This window comes from Microcaecilia unicolor, chromosome 1, assembly GCF_901765095.1.
Source record: "Microcaecilia unicolor chromosome 1, aMicUni1.1, whole genome shotgun sequence".
NCBI classification, from domain to species: domain Eukaryota; kingdom Metazoa; phylum Chordata; class Amphibia; order Gymnophiona; family Siphonopidae; genus Microcaecilia; species Microcaecilia unicolor.
This window is the reverse complement of record NC_044031.1, coordinates 323688502-323709038: the sequence shown is the minus strand read 5'-3', so window position 1 is coordinate 323709038 and position 20537 is coordinate 323688502. Positions and strand designations below refer to the sequence as shown.

The following is a 20537-nucleotide window of genomic DNA, read 5'->3' as shown; positions in this document are numbered from 1 at the left end:
AAACAATATTCTGTACAACTGTCATTTTATAAATCACAAACAATGCAGAACATGGATCAACAAAATCCATGTCTCCCCTCACAAATATCCTCTCCACTATTGGAAAAACTGCCAAATTACTACAGAATGCTACATGGACAATTCATCCTAACAGAATACCTTAGTCACACACACAGAACACAAATGCCAAATACATAATAGCTGACCAAAAATGATAAACATATATTAACCTAAAACCACAAGAAGCCACATCACAGAAATATAAAGGTATGTATTTTCTTCTGTACCGTGCAAAATATATATAAATATTTGTTAGGATTTAGCATTTATTTACCGCCTTTTTGGAGGAATTCACTCAACGTGGTACAGTAAGAATAGATCAAAACATGAGCAATAGGCAATTACAGCAGTAAAAGTATTCAAATAATCCAAAGTATGGCATAGTATACTACTTACAATTTTAACACAATACATAATAGAACATTTTAATTGATAGTGAAGAGTAATGCAAAGATTGAACATACTACCACTACTACTTATCATTTCTATAGCGCTACTAGACATACCCTGCAACATATAGATAGGTAAGAGAGTAAGAAGAGTTAGAAAGTAAGGTGACTAAAGAAAGTTGCACATGTGGTCAGAGAGATGGTTAAATATTAGTTAGATAGGAATGGATAAAGATGTCCTGCTGCGGTATATGCAGCCCGTGTCACTCGTGTGTGTGAGTGAGGCTTACAAATTTAGTTACTTCTTACATTAAAGGCCTAAGACGTAAGACGTAAGCATCGCCACACTGGTACAGACCAAAGGTCAATCTAGCCCAGCACCCTGTCTCCGACAATGGCCAATCCAGGTCACAATCAGCTGACAAGGTCCACGGAGCAAAGTATTTTGTACTGCTTGTCCCAGGAATAGTGGATTTTTCCCTACATTCCTTTAATAACATTCTATGGCCTTTTCCTTCAGGAAGCTGTCCAAACCCTTCTTAAACTCTGCTAAGTTAACTGCCTTAACCACATTCTCCAGCAACGAATTCCAGAGTCGAATTACGCGCTGAGTAAAGAAAAATTTTCTCTTGTTTTAAACTTACTGCACTCCAGCTTCATCGCATGCCCCCTTGTCCTAGTATTTTTGGAAAGTGTAAATAGACGATCCATATCTATCTTTTCCACTCCACTCATTATTTTATATACCTCTATCATATCACCCCTCAGCCGCCTTTTCTCCAAGCTGAAGAGCCCAGCCGCTTTAGCCTTTCCTCATAGGAAAGTCGTCCCATCCCCTTAATCATCTTTGTCGCCCTTCTCTGCCCCTTTTCCAATTCCACTATATCTTTTTTGAGGTGCAGCGACCAGAATTGAATACAATACTCTAGGTGCGGTCGCACCATGGACCGATACAGTGGTATTATAATATCCTCATTTTTGTTTTCCATCCCTTTCCTAATAATACCTAACATTCTATTTGCTTTCTTAGCCGCAGCAGCACACTGAGCAGAAGATTTCAACGTTTCATCAATGATGACTCCTAACGCTGAACCTTGCATGACGTAGCTGTAGTTCGGGTTCCTTTTTCCCACATGCATCACTTTGCACTTGCTCACACTGAACGTCATCTGCCATTTAGACTCGGTCTCCTAGTCTTGCAATATCTTCTTGCTACTTTTCACAATCTTCCCGCGATTTGACGACCTTAAACAACTTTGTGTCGTCAGCAGATTTGATAACCTCTCTAGTTACCCCCACCTCCAGGTCATTTCTGAAAATGTTAAAAAGCAACGGTCCCAGCACAGATCCCTGAGGGACCCCACTAACTACCTTCTCCATTGCGAGTAGTGACCATTTAACCCTACTCTCTGTTTGCTATCTTTCAACCAGTTTTTAATCCATAACAGTACACTACCTCCGATTCCATGACTCTCTAACTTCCTCTGGAGCCATTCATGAGGGACTTTGTCAAACGCTTTCTGAAAATCCAGATACACAATATCCACCAGCTCACCTTTGTCGACATGTTTATTTACCCCTTCAAAGAAATGCAGTCCTTCTTAGCCTTTCTTATCAGCGCTTTGCATCTGATTTGATGCCCAAAATTTGATTCATAACTGAGCGTGAACTGTTGTTTAAACCCTCAAAACTGGCACTAATCCTCTCGACCAACCCTTCTACACTGCCTTGGACCTGGCCAAATATTTCTCACATTGTTTCTTGTTAAAAGCCACTGTTTACTTCTGTGCGTTGCAAAGGAATACTTAATGGCCTCATTAGCTTGCATTTTAATGCATACCCATGTGTGCTGCGCGAGTTAATTGTGCTCAACTTCTTTCAGCATTGTGTGACTACTAACGTGTGTATACACCCCATAATAAGCATGAGCTTTGACTCGTGGTAGCTGTCTGGATCAGCTTCATAAACAAAACACACAAACCCTCTAATAGGGACAAAATGGGTTCTCAGAGCTCTGTTAACAACCTGTATTTCATCAAAGCTTTTGAGATAAATTGTTACAGTAAAATAATGTTGGAAATGGGTAAGTTCTATTAAAAAGGATTTAATCCACAGAATATTGTAACTTTTGGAAATATCTGCTTTTGTGTGTGTGTGTTTTTTTTAAGTAGAACCAAATAAGGTTCAAATATCTAAGCTTTGCTTAAATGCTGAAAAGCCATTAGCATGTGAGTTATTTCTGGAATTACTCTCATTTGACTTAAATGTGTTTGGTTACTTATTTTTTTTGTTGATGAGAACCTGATGCTCTTTGTAAGTTTTTATTTTCATTAAAATTGAAAGACAGATTTGAGAGTAACACATATTACCACCACATTCTGTATATCGCGCCTAGAGATCCGTTCCAATATCCAGGTGAATTTTATAACAATTCGTATAACTTAATTGGTTTAACAAGTTAATTAGTGTTGAAATCAGCACTTACAAGCAATAATGAGCACTAATCGACGATAATTAGAATTTACGCACACACACCTCGCAAAGCTTATTCTGTAACACAGTGCGCCTAACTTCTAAAGTGGTTATGAGCGGGAAAATGAGCGTTCCTTGTGCATTCCGAAATTTACTTGCGTAGTTATAGAATATGGCCCTCTGAGCCTAAATCTATGCGCTGGAATTTACGTCACGTTTTTGTTTGTGTAAATGGAGGCGTGTAATTTTAGGCGCTGGGATATCAACTAAGCATATTCTATATACTGCACCTAAATCTAAGCGCCGCTTATAGAATATACTTAGGCGGAAATGTTTTCTGCATGGATTTTTTTAGGCGCCATATATAGAACTGGCCCATAGTGGAAGAATATAGAAAAGTCATGTTTTCAAGTGTTTTTCAACCTCTATAAGGATTCAGACATAATAGAAAATACTGAAGAAACTAATGAATATGAAATTCTTTAAACCTAAAATTCTGTTTTGTTTTAAATGAGCCAGTTTAGGTAATTCTTCCCCAGTTCACTATTGTTTGAAATTTGGTTATGTTGCAGAGGCTGATGCTCACTGGCAAAAGTAACATGATTGCATAGTTGAGAAGCACTTTTGATAAGAATATTATAATGTAACATTTCTGATCTTTCTTTGATAGGAACTCATATTTTCTGTAGAGGGCTTCAAGCCCTTTGGCTGGTACCTCACTTTAGTGCAATTTGGGTTTTACTCTTTGTTTGGACTAATAGAACTTCAGCTCATTCAAGATAAAAGGAGACGGTATGTATTTTACTTTCCTGATTGCCTGTATAATTTTTTTTTTTAACAAACTGGTTCTTTTATCCGTCTCACAATAATATAGTAGATGTTTATGTGCTTAAAGTTTGCTATTGATCACAAAATAGACTCGTCTGCCTTCCATAGTTTTATCTACTCATGTGTATGACAGGAGCACATACCTTTATTCAGTGCTTTTTTTGTAGAAAAAAAGGTGCCGATACTCATGGGCGGGGTCACCACATATGGCTCCACCCCTATTATAGCCACACCCCTTATACCAGCCATGGCGCATATAAACTGACATCATTGAAAATATTATACTAGTATAGGAGAAAAAAATAACGTGATTTATTTCATTATAAATAATTTCTGTAAGCTGTTACAGCTCCATATACCCAGTGCAAAATAAGATAGCAGATGTAAATTCTCAAATTGGACATATTCCAAACACTAAAATGAAAATAAAATGATTTTTTTCTACCGTTGTTGTCTGGTGACTTTGCTTTTCTATCCATATTGATCCCAGTCTCTGATTCTGCTGCTGTCTGTTCTCTTAACACCGTTTCCAGGGCTTCCTTTCCATTTATTTCTTTACTTTCCTCCTTTCTTCTTCATTTCTTGCCCTACATCCATAACTAAAAGCTGGGTCCTCCTCTGTGGAATTAACTGGAGGAGGTATAACGTGGATCCAGCTTTTGCCTATTTTCTCCATCCATATGCAGTTTTTCTCCTCTCTTCCCCTTTCCCTCATCTCCATCCATGTGCATCTTCTTCTTTTTTCTTTCCTCCCCTCCATCCATGTCCAGCACTTCTCCTCTCTCCTTCCCTCCATCCATGTCCAGCATTTCTCCTCTCTCTTCCGTCCCCTGTATCCATATAAATAAATAATTCTCTCTCCTCTCTCCTCCATCCACCTCCAGCATTTCTCCTCTCTCCCTGCCAACTCCTCCATCCATCCATGTCCAGCAATTCTCCTCTATCTCCTGCTCTCCTCTCCATCCATTTCCAGCCTTTCTCCTCTCTCCCCTGCCCTCCCCTTCCTTCCATGTCCAGCAGATCTCTCTTCGCTGACCTCCCATCCCATCCATGTCCAGTATGTCTCCTCTCTCCTCTCCCCTGCCCTGTCATCCATGTGCAGCTATTCTCCTCTCTCCCCTGCCCTCCCATCCATGTCTAGCAATTCTCTTCTGCCCTGCCCTCCCCTCCCATCCATGTCCAGCGATTTGTTCAAACCCCACCCCCCACCCCAGACTTTCCGTTCGTGCACCCGTGCTCCCTGCTTTGAAATTGTTTACTTGAAGTCGCAGCAAACCAGCAGTAAAAGCAGCAGGCAGGCACTGGCAGGCAGGCTTGCCTCCTTGTTGCTTCCTTTCTCTCGCAGCGCGTCCCGCCCTCGCGGAAAGGAAATTACATCAGAGGAAGGCGTGAGGCGTTGAGAGGGAAGGGAAGCAACGAGGAGGCAAGCCTGCCTACCTGCTTGCTGCTTTTACTGCCGGTTTGCTGCGACTTCGGATAAACAAACGATTTCAAAGGAGGGAGCACAGGTGCATGAATGGAAGGGAGCGGGCAGGTGAGCTGGACCTCATAAGAAGGTTCCAGTACGCCGTACCGGCGCATACCAGCACAAAAATAAGTACTGCCTTTATTCTTCTTTAATACATATGGGCTGTGGTGTGATGGAGATAAAGGCTTAACATGTCTCCAGATATCAGGTCACCATGGCAATTAGAAGTTTCCTCATGGTGTCTGAGATTTTTTACCCAATTCTCATTGCCATTGTTGCCAAAACAGAAGCTGCCTTATTTCCATTGCACAGTTCTCAATGAATTTGAGTACATGATTCAGGAACTCCCTTGCAGGTCTTGAGACATTAGGACAGCACTGGAATCCTGTACATTATGGCTCAAATTCATTCACAAGATGTAAAAAGAATTCTCCGAGGACAAGCAGGCTGCTTGTTCTCACTGATGGGTGACGTCCACGGCAGCCCCTCCAATCGGAAACTTCACTAGCAAAGGCCTTTGCTAGTCCTCGCGCGCCCATGCGCACCGCGCATGCGCGGCCGTCTTCCCGCCCGAACCGGCTCGTGTTCGTCAGTCTTCTTTTGTCCGCGCTCGGTACGGTCGTATTTTCGCCGTGTCGGGCCCCGCAAAGTCGACCTCGCGCGTTCGTCGTGTTGTTTAAAAAAAAAAAAAAAAAAAAAAACATTCTGTGTGGAAAAAGACTCTTTGGTCTTTTTTCCCCCCGCTATTTTCAGCTTTTTCGCCCCGGTAAGTTTTCTTTCGTCGTCGGGGTAGGCCGCTTTTAGGCCTCGGGTCGAAGTTTTCTTCCCCTTGTTTTTTCGGTGCCTTTTCCGCCATTTCGACTTTTGATCTCGCCGGCGTGATTTTTCCGCCCATGACATCGAAGTCTCCCAGCGGCTTCAAGAAGTGCACCCAGTGCGCCCGGGTCATCTCGCTCACTGACAGGCACGCGTCGTGTCTTCAGTGCTTGGGGGCTGGGCACCGCCCGCAGGCCTGTAGTCTGTGTTCCCTTTTGCAAAAGCGGACTCAGGTAGCGAGATTGGCCCAGTGGAACGTTTTGTTCTCGGGCTCTTCGTCGGCATCGGCACCGGGGGTATCGAGTGCATCGACATCTTCAGCGTCCAGAGCTTCATCCTCGGCCGCCAGTGCATCGAGGCATCGGCCCTCTGCATCGGCGCTGAGACATCGGACAGCTGCATCGACGTCGGTGGTACCGGGACCTCGTCGGCTGATGTCGTCGGACGGTGGTGCTTCGTCTGGAGTGCAGGTGAGGGCTGTCCATTCCCCTGCTGGTGGCGGTGAGCCTTCGGGTGGGTCTCCCCCTACCCTGAGGGCTCCTGCGGTACAGCCCCCCCGAGACCGACCTCCTTCGGCCTCGGCCCCGAGGAAGCGACGGCTGGATTCTACGTCCTCCTCGTCGGTGCCGGGAAGCTCCGGTGACATGCTTCGTTCCAAGAAGTCGAAGAAGCATCGTCATCGGTCCCCTTCCCGTGTCGGCACCGAGAGCTCTGGGTCGCCGAGGGAGTCAGCACCCAGCAGGCATCGGCACCGAGAGGACCGCTCACCCTCTGTTCAGGAGGTGTCGATGCGCTCCACTCTGGACAGCCCGGAACAGCCTCCACACCCGGAACAGGTTCTGACGTCGACGCCTGCATCGACCTCCATGCCTTTCTCTGCAGCCGCTCTGAACGAGAGCCTCCGGGCCGTTCTCCCAGAGATACTGGGAGAGCTGTTGCGCCCTAACCCTCCGGTACCGGCGGTGCTTGCGCCACCGGTACCGTTGAGCGTGGCGCCGGCTGGCCCATCGCCCGAGGTGAGGTCTCCGGCGTCGGTGCCGCGTGCGGTACCGGCTGCCGCCGCCTCCCAGGAAGGCTCCCTGACTACGTCGGCGGAGGGAGCTTCGCCAATGCGGACGAGGGAGTCTTCCTCTCGACGCCCCCATCGTGGACGTGGCTCCACAGAGTCGAGTCGGGCGAGGTTGCAGACACAGGTCCGTGAACTTGTGTCTGACACCGAGGGTGAGGCCTCGTGGGAAGAGGAAGAAGACCCCAGATATTTCTCTGATGAGGAGTCTGAAGGTCTTCCTTCCGATCCCACTCCCTCTCCTGAGAGACAGCTTTCTCCTCCCGAGAGTCTGTCTTTTGCTTCCTTTGTCCGGGAGATGTCTACGGCCATCCCCTTCCCGGTGGTTGTGGAGGACGAGCCCAGGGCTGAAATGTTTGAGCTCCTGGACTATCCTTCTCCACCTAAGGAAGCGTCCACTGTACCCATGCACCATGTCCTAAAAAAGACATTGCTGGCGAACTGGACCAAGCCTCTAACTAATCCCCACGTTCCCAAGAAGATCGAGTCCCAGTACCGGATCCATGGGGACCCAGAGCTGATGCGCACTCAGTTGCCTCATGACTCTGGAGTTGTGGATCTGGCCCTAAAGAAGGCTAAGAGTTCTAGAGAGCATGCTTCGGCGCCCCCGGGCAAAGACTCTAGAACCTTAGACTCCTTTGGGAGGAAGGCCTACCATTCCTCGATGCTCGTGGCCAAAATTCAGTCCTACCAGCTCTACACGAGCATACACAAGCGGAACAATGTGCGGCAGTTGGCGGGCTTGGTTGATGCGCTCCCCCCTGAGCAAGCCAAGCCTTTTCAGGAGGTGGTCAGGCAGCTGAAGGCGTGCAGAAAATTCCTGGCCAGAGGGGTGTATGACACCTTTGATGTTGCGTCCAGGGCCGCTGCTCAAGGTGTGGTGATGCGCAGGCTCTCATGGCTGCGTGCCTCCGACCTGGAGAATAGAATCCAGCAGCGGATTGCGGACTCGCCTTGCCGTGCGGATAATATTTTTGGAGAGAAAGTCGAACAGGTGGTAGAGCAGCTCCACCAGAGGGACACCACATTCGACAAGTTCTCCCGCCGGCAGCCTTCAGCCTCTACCTCTACAGGTAGAAGATTTTTTTGGGGAAGGAAGACTGTTCCCTACTCTTCTGGCAAGCGTAGGTACAATCCTCCTTCTCGACAGCCTGCAGCCCAGGCTAAGCCCCAGCGCGCTCGCTCTCGTCAGCAGCGTGCGCCTCAGCAAGGCCCCTCGGCTCCCCAGCAAAAGCAAGGGGCGAGCTTTTGACTGGCTCCAGCAGAGCATAGCCGACATCCAAGTGTCAGTGCCGGGCGACCTGCCAGTCGGAGGGAGGTTGAAAGCTTTTCACCAAAGGTGGCCTCTCATAACCTCCGATCAGTGGGTTCTCCAAATAGTCTGGCAAGGATACACCCTCAATTTGGCCTCAAAACCTCCAAATTGTCCACCGGGAGCTCAGTCTTACAGCTTCCAGCACAAGCAGGTACTTGCAGAGGAACTCTCCGCCCTTCTCAGCGCCAATGCGGTCGAGCCCATTCCATCCGGGCAAGAAGGGCTGGGATTCTATTCCAGGTACTTCCTTGTGGAAAAGAAAACAGGGGGGATGCGTCCCATCCTAGACCTAAGGGCCCTGAACAAATATCTGGTCAAAGAAAAGTTCAGGATGCTTTCCCTGGGCACCCTTCTTCCCATGATTCAGGAAAACGATTGGCTATGCTCTCTGGACTTGAAGGATGCCTACACACACATCCCGATACTGCCAGCTCACAGGCAGTATCTGCGATTTCAGCTGGGCACACGTCACTTCCAGTACTGTGTGCTACCCTTTGGGCTCGCCTCTGCGCCCAGGGTGTTCACAAAGTGCTTGGCTGTAGTAGCAGCGGCACTTCGCAGGCTGGGGGTGCACGTGTTCCCATATCTCGACGATTGGCTGGTGAAGAACACATCCGAGGCAGGAGCCCTGCAGTCCGTGCAGATGACTATTCGCCTCCTGGAGCTACTGGGGTTTGTGATAAATTATCCAAAGTCCCATCTTCTCCCAGTGCAGAGACTCGAATTCATAGGAGCTCTGCTGGATTCTCGGACGGCTCGCGCCTATCTCCCAGAGACGAGAGCCAACAACTTGTTGTCCCTCGTCTCGCGGATGCGAGCGTCCCAGCAGATCACAGCTCGGCAGATGTTGAGATTGCTAGGCCACATGGCCTCCACAGTTCATGTGACTCCCATGGCCCGCCTTCACATGAGATCTGCTCAATGGACCCTAGCTTCCCAGTGGTTTCAGGCTGCTGGGGATCTAGAAGACGTAATCCACCTGTCCACGAGTTTTCTCGAATCCCTGTATTGGTGGACGATTTGGTCCAATCTGACTCTGGGACGTCCCTTCCAAATTCCTCAGCCTCAAAAAGTGCTGACCACGGATGCGTCTCTCCTGGGGTGGGGAGCTCATGTCGATGGGCTTCACACCCAAGGAAGCTGGTCCCTCCAGGAACGCGATCTGCAGATCAATCTTCTGGAGTTACGAGCGATCTGGAACGCTCTGAAGGCTTTCAGAGATCGGCTGTCCCACCAAATTATCCAAATTCAGACAGACAACCAGGTTGCCATGTACTACGTCAACAAGCAGGGGGGCACCGGATCTCGCCCCCTGTGTCAGGAAGCCGTCAGCATGTGGCTCTGGGCTCGCCGTCTTGGCATGGTGCTCCAAGCCACATATCTGGCAGGCGTAAACAACAGTCTGGCCGACAGGTTGAGCAGGATTATGCAACCTCACGAGTGGTCGCTCAATTCCCGTGTAGTGCGACAGATCTTCCAGGTTTGGGGCACCCCCTTGGTAGACCTCTTCGCATCTCGAGCCAACCACAAAGTCCCTCAGTTCTGTTCCAGGCTTCAGGCCCACGGCAGACTGGCATCGGATGCCTTCCTCCTGGATTGGGGGGAGGGTCTGCTGTATGCTTATCCTCCCATACCTCTGGTGGGGAAGACTTTGTTGAAACTCAAGCAAGACCGAGGCACCATGATTCTGATTGCTCCTTTTTGGCCGCGTCAGATCTGGTTCCCTCTTCTTCTGGAGTTATCCTCCGAAGAACCGTGGAGATTGGAGTGTTTTCCGACCCTCATCACACAGGACGAAGGGGCGCTTCTGCATCCCAGCCTCCGGTCCCTGGCTCTCACGGCCTGGATGTTGAGAGCGTAGACTTTGCCTCTTTGGGTCTGTCAGAGGATGTCTCCCGTATCTTGCTTGCTTCCAGAAAAGATTCCACTAAGAGGAGTTACTTCTTTCTATGGAGGAGGTTTGCCGTCTGGTGTGACAGCAAGGCCCTAGATCCTCGCTCTTGTCCTACACAGACCCTGCTTGAATACCTTCTGCACTTGTCTGAGTCTGGTCTCAAGACCAACTCTGTAAGGGTTCACCTTAGTGCAATCAGTGCATACCATTACCGTGTGGAAGGTAAGCCGATCTCAGGACAGCCTTTAGTTGTTCGCTTCATGAGAGGTTTGCTTTTGTCAAAGCCCCCTGTCAAGCCTCCTACAGTGTCATGGGATCTCAATGTCGTTCTCACCCAGCTGATGAAACCTCCTTTTGAGCCACTGAATTCCTGCCATCTGAAGTACTTGACCTGGAAGGTCATTTTCTTGGTGGCAGTTACTTTAGCTCGTAGAGTCAGTGAGCTTCAGGCCCTGGTAGCCCAGGCCCCTTACACCAAATTTCATCATAACAGAGTAGTCCTCCGCACTCACCCTAAGTTCTTGCCAAAGGTTGTGTCGGAGTTCCATCTGAACCAGTCAATTGTCTTGCCAACATTCTTTCCCCGTCCTCATTCCTGCCCTGCTGAACGTCAGCTGCACACATTGGACTGCAAGAGAGCATTGGCCTTCTACCTGGAGCGGACACAGCCCAACAGACAGTCCGCCCAATTGTTTGTTTCTTTTGATCCCAATAGGAGGGGAGTGGCTGTGGGGAAACGCACCATATCCAATTGGCTAGCAGATTGCATTTCCTTCACTTACGCCCAGGCTGGGCTGACTCTTGAGGGTCATGTCACGGCTCATAATGTTAGAGCCATGGCAGCGTCGGTAGCTCACTTGAAGTCAGCCTCTATTGAAGAGATTTGCAAAGCTGCGACGTGGTCATCTGTCCACACATTCACATCTCATTACTGCCTGCAGCAGGATACCCGACGCGACAGTCGGTTCGGGCAGTCAGTTCTTCAGAACCTGTTTGGGCTTTAGGATCCAACTCCACCCCCCGAGGGCCCTGTTTGTTCTGTTCCAGGCTGCACTCTCAGTTAGTTGGTAAATTTTTTAGGTCAATCTCAGTTATGTCCTCGCCGTTGCGAGGCCCAATTGACCATAGTTGTTGTTTTGAGTGAGCTTGGGGGCTAGGGATACCCCATCAGTGAGAACAAGCAGCCTGCTTGTCCTCGGAGAAAGCGAATGCTACATACCTGTAGAAGGTATTCTCCGAGGACAGCAGGCTGATTGTTCTCACAAACCCGCCCGCCTCCCCTTTGGAGTAGTGTCTTCCCTTGTCTTTGTCTTGCTACATACGGGACTGACGAACACGAGCCGGTTCGGGCGGGAAGACGGCCGCGCATGCGCGCGCGAGGACTAGCAAAGGCCTTTGCTAGTGAAGTTTCCGATTGGAGGGGCTGCCGTGGACGTCACCCATCAGTGAGAACAATCAGCCTGCTGTCCTCGGAGAATACCTTCTACAGGAATGTAGCATTCGCTGACGGCTCCTATTCTGGCAGTGTCATTCTTTAGTAGCAGTAGTCTCCAAAATATAGCCCATGGGCCTGTAGGGATATATTAGAAGGATAAACTCCTAATATATATCATAGGTACTTTTATATCAGATTATCACACACAAAAGCAATTATTCTGGACTTGTTTGCACAGGGATGACCGTACCTAATTGGCCCTTGGCTAGCTAGCTGTACCAATGAAAGGAACAATACCAGAAATAAAATATATATTATTTATTATGAATAGAAAAATAGTTATATATGGCAAATGCAAAGCAGATTTACAAAATAGATTTGCTACCAAAAATAGATTATCACCAAAGTATATAAAGAAATATGGTATTTCAAATAGACTAAATGAGTGATCACAACTAATCACAAAACTTGATATCCTACTGATTATGAAAACTCACACCACTAACCTGACTTGTGCAAAACACTTAGCAGCTAATGATTCACTAATCACCAATCCTGGCAACCAATCTATCACAGATAAACCCATGGACTAACTAAACCCTGACCATAGGTAGTATATCCAGTTATCTTACCTTGCCGTCTGGCAGATTTCCAATGATAAAGAATAGGATTCCTCCTCTGAGACTCAAGCTGAAGCCCCCAGTGAGTCTCTCAGTCCAGGAATAAAGTCCAAGGTCTGTATTCTGGATACAGATAGCACAGTTTTTCGGGTGAGACCTTGTATTGTAGCTGAGTTAACCTTGGTAGTTTGTTGTTTAGAGATGGAGAATGAGCCCAGGGCTGAGAAGTTTGAGGTCCTGGACTACGATTCCCCTCCTAGAGAGGCTGTGATGGTTCTTCTTCAAAAAATCCAGGTGAAGAACTGGGAAGTCCCCTGTGTCAGTTCCTGTCCTGCCCAAAAAGATACACACAAAATGTATCGGATCCAGAGCTCCCCTGGGTTTGATAAGCTCCAGTTGCCTCACCATGTCTTGTTGGTGGAATCCATGCTTATAAGAGCCAGGAGTTCTACGGACTATGCTTTGGTTCCTCCTGGTAGAGAAGCTAGAACCTTGGATTCTTTTGGGTGGAAGATGTATCAGGCCTCTGTGCTCATCTCCCATATTCAATCTTACCATCTCTACACGAGCCTATACTTGCGAAACTTGGTGCACAGTATGTCTAATTTGGCAGATTCTCTCCCACAGGAACAGGCCAGACCTCTTTGCAAGTTAGTCAAGCAGCAGAAGGAATCCCACATAGAACGTAGTCAACAAAAGACAGTGGGTAGGTGAAGTTTTGAGATGAACAAAAGACATGCTGGTCAAACCTGTTCCACCAGGGGAAGAAGGGAAGGGATTCTATTTCAGGTACTTCCTTGTGCTCAAGTAAATGGTGAGGGGGGGGGGGGGGAGCGAAGTGCATCCCATCCTAGACCTAAGGGCCCTGAACAAATTCCTGGTTAACGAAAAGTTCAGCATGGTTTCCCTGGGCACATTTCCCCCCATGATTCAGGAAAATGATTGGTTATGCTCTCTGGATTCAAAGGATGCTTACACTCACATCTGGATGCTTCTAAGTCACATGAAGTATCTTCGATTTTGTTTAGGCACTTATCACTTCCAGTACTATGTGTAGTTTTTTGGCCTTGTGTCTGCTCACAGGGTTTTCACCAAATATCTTGCAGTAGTCACAGTGTTGCTACTCAGACTTGGAGTCCATGTGCTCCCCTATCTGCATAACTGGCTGGTAAAGAGCATGTTGAAGGACGGTGCTCAGGAGTCCATACAGAGAACCATTTGGTTGTTAGAGCTACTAGGGTTTGTTTTAAACTACTACAAGTCCCATATCCACCCCTTACAGCAATTGGAATTCATCAGATCCTTGCTAGACATGCATCAGGCACGGGCTTTTCTCCCTGTGCCGATGGTGGACAATCTTGTTGCTCTTGCCACTCAGGTCCGAGCCAGCCAGCAGGTCACAGCTCAGAAGATGTTGAGGTTGTTAGGCTACATGGCCTCCACCGTCCATGACACGTCTTCACGTGAGAACTGCCCAGTGGATTCCAACTTCCTAGTGCTTTCAGGCCTCAGGGAACCTAGCAGATGTCATCTAAGTAACACCAGAGTTCGTTCAGTCTCTTCTTTGGTGGACAGTTCGGTCCAATTTGACTGTGAGATTTACATTTCAAATTCCTCGGGGCCCCGGAAGGTGCTGATGATGGATGCATCCCACCTGGGCTGGGGAGCTCACTTTGATGGGCTTCACACCCAAGGTGCATGGTCTGCCCAGGAGACATCTCCACATCAACCTTCTGAAGCTCCAGGCAATCTGGAACGTTCTAAAAGCTTTCAGAGATCAGCTGTTCATTCAAATTGTGCTCATTCAAACAGAAAATCAGGTTGCAATGTACTACACTAACAAACAAGCAAGCAGGGGAGGTGGTACTAGATAACGCCCACTGTGTCAGGAGGCTGTCTGGATGTGGCACTAGGCAGCCCAGTATGGCATGTTCCTCAAAGCCACTTGCTTGGCGGGTAAATCCAACAGCCTGGCTGACAGACTTGAATCATGCAACCACACAAGTGGTCACTCGGCATGGGCTTTGCCCATGAGATCTTCCTAGTGTGGGGCACCCCCTCGGTGGATCTTTTTCCCACTCAATTCAGTCACAAAGTCCCTCAGTTCTGTTCCAGACCCAGGGCAGGCTAGCATCAGATGCCTTCCTCCTTAATTGGAGGACCGGCATTCTGTATGTGTATCCTCCCATCCCTCTTGTGGGGAAGAGTTTGCTGAAACTCAAGCGAGACCGAGGAACCATGATCCTGATTGCGCCATACTGGCGCTGGTAGATCTGATTACCTTTTCTTATCGGAGATTGGATTGTTTTCCGACCCACATCACGCAGAACGAGGGATCTCTTCTACATCACAACCTCCAGTCTCTGACCCTCACATCCTGGATGTTGAGGACTTAGAATTTGCTTCCTTGCATCTGTCTGAGGGTGTCTCCAAGGTCTTGTTGGCTTCCAGGAAAGATTCCACTGTTACTCTTTGAAATGGAGGAGTTTTGCCATCTGGTATGAGGGCAAGGCCCTAGATCTCCTTTCTTCCACTACACAGTCCCATCTAGAATACCTTCTACATCTCTGAGTCTGGTCTCAAGACCAACTCTATAAGGCTCCACCTTAGGGCAGTTAGTGCTTATTATCGTGTTGAGGGTAAGCCCATCTCTAGGCAGCCTGTAGTTGTTCGCTTCATAAGAGGTTTGCTATTGACAAAACCCCCTTTAAAACCTCTGCCTGTGTCATGGGACCTCAACGTCGTCCTTACCCAGCTGATGAAAGCTCCTTTTGAACAACTCAATTCCTGTCATTTGAAGTACTTGACCTGGAAGGTCTTGTTTTTGGTGGCTGTTGAGCTCGTAGGGCCAGTGAGCTTCAGGCCCTACTGGCGGATCCACTTTACACTGTTTCATCATAATAAAGTAGTTCCTGCCTAAGGTGGTGTCAGAGTTCCATCTGAACCAGTCAGTTGTCCTTCCAACATTTTTTCCCAGACCTCATTCCCATTTTAGCAAAAGTGCACTGCATACCTTGGACTGCAAGTGAGTATTGGCCTTTTACTTGGAGCAGGCTAGTCCCTACAGACAGTACACCCAGCTTTTTGTTTGATTCCAGCACGATGGGGGTCGCCATCAGGAAAAGCACCATTTCCAGATGGCTAGCATATTGCATTTCATTCACTTATGCCCAGGCAGGGCTGACTCTTGAGGGTCATGTCAAGGCTTATAATGTCTTCAGTGCACACATTCACATTTCATTACTGCCTTGAGCAGGACACACGACATGATAGTCAGTTTGGATAGACAGTGCTGTAAAATTTGTTGGGGGTCTAGAATCCACCCCCCCCCCCCCCCCCCCCCGGTCCATTTTATTCTGTTCTAGGCTGCACTCACACAGTTGTATATAGTTTCAGGTTAATTACTATTTTGACCTCGCTGTTACGAGGTCCAGTTGACCAATGGTGGTTGTTTTCGGTGAGCCTGATAACTAGGGATTCCCACATATGAGAATATGGCCTGCTTGTCCTCAGAGAAAGCATAGATACTTATCTGTAGCAGGTATTCTCTGAGGACTGTAGGCTATTAATTCTCACATACCCTCCCACCTCCCCTTGGAGTTCATTCTATGCTATAGTGTTGTACTGATATTCCTGCGCTCTTGGGGTGGACGGGAAGGCACTTGCACATGTGCGGTGGGGATGCTGTGCTTGCTTTTAAAGCAATACATGTGAGAATGAATGACCTGCTATCCTTGGAGAATGCCTGCCACAGGTAAGTGTCTTTGCTTTATTGTGCAAGAAAAATTATGAACCACGGTTTTCTATGCTGGTGAGCAATATGCAGATATGTGATCTTTCTTAAGAGTGTTAAGAAAGGAGTCACATTTATGGACTTTCCAACTATTAATAAGCCAAGATGACTTTTTTAAAAATATATCCTTGTAGAATCAAAATTGGTATTTAAAATGACATGTGTAAGCCTAAGATGTAAGCCATATTGAGCCTGCAAATAGGTGGGAAAATATGGGATACAAATGTAACAAATAAATAAAATCTTCTGGTGGCCCCCGGAGCTTTCTCATGTCCACTTTGCGGCCCTGAATAGAAAAGGTTGGAGACCACTGCTTTAGCAGAAGACCCCCATGATGAGGGGAAATAGCAATGGTGGCTATAACAGGTGGCTGGCAGTTTGGAAGGGTAATTGGTGACTAAATGGGAAGTGGTGACAATTCAGAGGGAGTTGAGACTGCAAGTGGAAAAAGTGAGAGATGTTCGAGAGTAGGAGATTTGAAATAGGGTTGGGCATTCATAAAGGGACACAGCTGAGGGTAGAGGGGATTTGTGAATGTGTTGCAGCTAGGGTGGAAGGGAAGCTGCAATAAAATGAAGAAAGAATAAGAATAAAGGGCATTAAAAGAGAGAGATGAAGGGGTGGAGCTTGTAGCTGTATTCTTGTCAGCGCTCTGCAGTTCCTAAAGGGCCTGATTTACTAAGCTTCCTTCCTCTTTCAGGCTGAAGAGAAAAACGTCCTTAGTAAATTAGGCACTTCATATCTCAAATAATGCCAAATAATCTTCTGATCCAAACCATGAAACCTCTGTTCTTTAATTTAGCACTGCATTTTATGCAGACACAATAATAATATATTAAACTTCAATAATATATTGAAATTCTCAGTTTGAGTGTTTCTGGAACTTTACTGCCTCTTCAACTTGAATCATATATCGACCTGGCAGGAAACCATTTTTGTATTAACTACTCTAGCGAACCAAGGGCGGGGTAGTGAGTGGACCACCCCGGGTACAGGCCGCAAAGGGGTGTGCCGAGTAGGCGTGTGGCTGTTGGCTTTGCTGGTCCCCTGCTTCGGAACAGGAGGTTGATTTCGGAGGAGGCAGAGTCAACAGTTGTGTTCCTGCTCGGCGCACCCCCATTCTCAGAGGAGGGGGTGCTCCGCCCTGGTTGGCAACTAAATTAGATGCGCCACTGACTGGCCATTTTCTCATAATCATAATGTAAGATAAGAAACATCATGCTGGGTCAGACCAATGATCAATGGAGTCTAGCATCCTGTCGTCAACAGTGCCAGGCTGGATTACTTGTAAGTATCTTGCAGATCTTAATAGGAAAGTCCATTCCATGTTGTTCACGTCCAGTAGAAGAAGAGGCATCCAAGCCTGTTTAGGTAGTAATTGTTAATGGATATCTCCTTAAAAAAAATTGTCAAAGACTTTTTCATACTTGACTGTCCTTATCCAACAAATTCCATAGCTTAAATATGAGTTTACTTAAAAAAAAAATACTCTCATTCATTTAAAATCTGCTACTGGTTAGTTTTATGGAGTGCTCCTTAGTCCTAATGTTTGTCCATAATCAAGGAGCATAAGTGGGTGATGTCATCACATGTTGCCAGCTATCCCAGATCTCACAACTTAGTGAAAATCTGAGCATGAGTGGCCTTTCCTGCCCAAAACAGTCTGCTCAGCAACTCAGTTTTGTTTTTCTGCTCTGTCAAACTGGCAGGAAAATGAAGCTTTCCTGATATTTTTTTCAGAGGCTTATTACTTCATCTTCTGATTTTCTTTGCTATAATTTTTTTCTTTAAAAAGATATTAGGAGAACAGAGGAAGTGGCCAAGATGGCGACACGATAGGCTCGTTGTTCAAGCTGTTTTCAGTGCTTCTGTTTCCATTGTCTGAATGCCTCACACAATGCCGAAAGGTGTTCTCAAGGCCATTCCCTTACCGGCCTTGACCTCTTCCCCAGTACAGCAAACGTTGGAACAATTCATCGCCAAGCACCACCTGAAAGAACCAAGAGGGCCCTACTGTAAGCACGGATTAGGGAGCATCCATTCTTCTGGGGCAAGAAGAATCTCTGTTCCCTCCAGATTCCAACTCTCCACCGTGTCTGGCAGTGTCACGGTCTCTTCTGGTGAGTTGTTTGGAAGCGGAAGATGTCGAGCATACTACCCACAGGCTGGGGGGAAGGACCCGAAGGTATTGCTGCTGTGTACAAACAGTCTGGAACCACTGCTGCAGCATTTGAAAGAAGGAAAAGAAACTGTTACTGTTATGGTTAGTGAAGTTTGAACAGCTAGAGAATTGGTATGAGTCCTGCTGATTCCTTCAAAAAATTGATAATCGGATGTTCAGGATACAGCAACATTATTGGTGTCATTTGTTTTTGAACAGGACATAAACACAGTAGTAAATATGTTTTTTAAATGTTTACAAATGACTTTTTGTAGATAAAAACTGTGGATATATCTGGTTGTTACAAAGGTAAACTCTTCAAAGGTACAAAATGCAACCAAAGAACGTAAAGGACATTACCTGACTCTTCCTCCCCCCCCCCCCCCCCTCTCTCTAAGTCTCCCCCCCAATTGTACCTACCATACATGTACCTTATCTAATACAATATCACCTTGTATACATTCATACCATGTATTTGTTCAGATCGGAATCGGCTAACGCAGTGAACAGTAATATGTAAGCCACATTGAGCCTGCAAAAAGGTGGGAAAATGTGGGATACAAATGCAACAAATAAATAACTCGGAGTAGGGGAAAAGACTTTTTTGGCCATGCCTGCAGAGCCTAAGAACTTGGGAGCTATTTTTCTGGTTGGCCTACCTGTGCAAGTGTTTGGTTCGCTATTTAGGGAATAAATACACCTTTTTTGCCCCAGCACAGTTGAGAGCTTTTTTGGACCTTAAGAAGATCTCCAGTTGAGTTGTGTTGGTTATGTAGTATCTGCTGGATAGAATGTGATATTAGGGTGAGTTTTTGTTTCGTGCTATTGCCCTTTTTCCTGTGTCTCTTGTGTGATCTCCATTTAGTTTCTGGGCCCCTCACCCCCTCATTTGTGGTCTAAGAAAAGAGGTAATTCTTGATATTTCTGTTTTAAAATTTTCCTGGGTTTTTTTTGCTTATTTTACTGTAACAAGTGTGTATACTTGTGTAATTATTTTCAAACTATAAATAAAAAAAAGATATTAAATTGGCAATATAAAAAATGAAAATTTAATTTTAAAATGTACAAAGTCAAGGATTTTGTTTTGTCCACAATGTGGCAGAAAATCTAGAAATCTTAACATGCATTTGAAATGGGTAATCTACTTGGGCTCCAACCACAATCAAGATGAATGCAAGCATTGTTCTCGCATGTCTCCAAGCATCTGAGAGGATTGCCTCAACTTCCTTCACAATGTTTTTTGCTTTATTTGGATTTAGCTCACACCTTTTACATTCGGTATATTTCCCTTTCCCCAGAGAGCTTACAGTCTGAGTTTGTGTCTGAGGCAATGGAGGCTTAACTGACTTGCCTAAGATCACAAGGAGCAGTGGTGGGATATGAACTGGGCTTCCCTGGTTCTTAGCCCATGCCCTAACCACTAGGTTAAATCAAATCACACAAAAGTCAGTCCTATCTTTATGCAGTGTTGCTTATGTGGTTAGTGCTGAATATCACACTTAACCATATATGAGAGAGCCAGCTGCAAAAACCTGGATATTCGATGCCAGTGCCTCGACTTGCCCAGCATTGAATATCTGGGAATAACACAGGCGGCAGCTAAAAAATGCTCACTACTGAATATCTACCCCTTATTATTATTAGCATTTGTATAGCGCTACCAGATGCACACAGCGCTGAACACCTGATACAAAGACACAGTCCCTGCTCAAAAGAGCTTACAATCTAAATAATACAGACAGACAAGACAGTTACGGGTGAGGGAAGTAATGGGTGAGAAGGGAGGAAGGGACAAGGGGAGGGCAATTGTCTGTGGGAAGACATCTATACCAGATTGGCAGGTGCTCCTTATACTAGAGAATTCTTATTTGGAGAGAAGGTGGCAGAGACAGGTACAACAAAAGTTCACTGCTCTATAACATCTGTGTGCTCTTTCACAAATCCTCTTGGCATACCAGTTCATTTCAACACTATGTTCTATTACCGTGGAAGAACAGTCTTGCTTTACCATGGGCAAACTCAGGAGGTGCAACATCCTGTATTTATTGAACGCTGAAGAGAGAAGGCAACTGAATTAAGCTATGTCCACTCAACTGAAACAGCAGCTTGCCTTTTTACTGTTACTCACTGTTGGAGCCAATATCTCTTAAGAACATATTTCCCAAGCTTGTTCAACCTTTTTCTATCAGGGGCCACATTTTTTATTTTAAAACATTTGGA

The 20537-nt window shown here is 46.5% G+C and overlaps 1 protein-coding gene across 1 annotated transcript in view; it reads left to right on the top strand.

Annotated features, from left to right (window-relative positions):
• The window catches only part of SLC35B3 (solute carrier family 35 member B3), a 128112-nt gene that overhangs the window by 13728 nt on the left and 93847 nt on the right, over positions 1-20537 (top strand). Inside the window, exon 3 of the mRNA XM_030208994.1 lies at positions 3592-3713. Coding sequence (XP_030064854.1) covers positions 3592-3713 — 122 coding nt within the window. The remainder of the gene's footprint in view (positions 1-3591; positions 3714-20537) is intronic.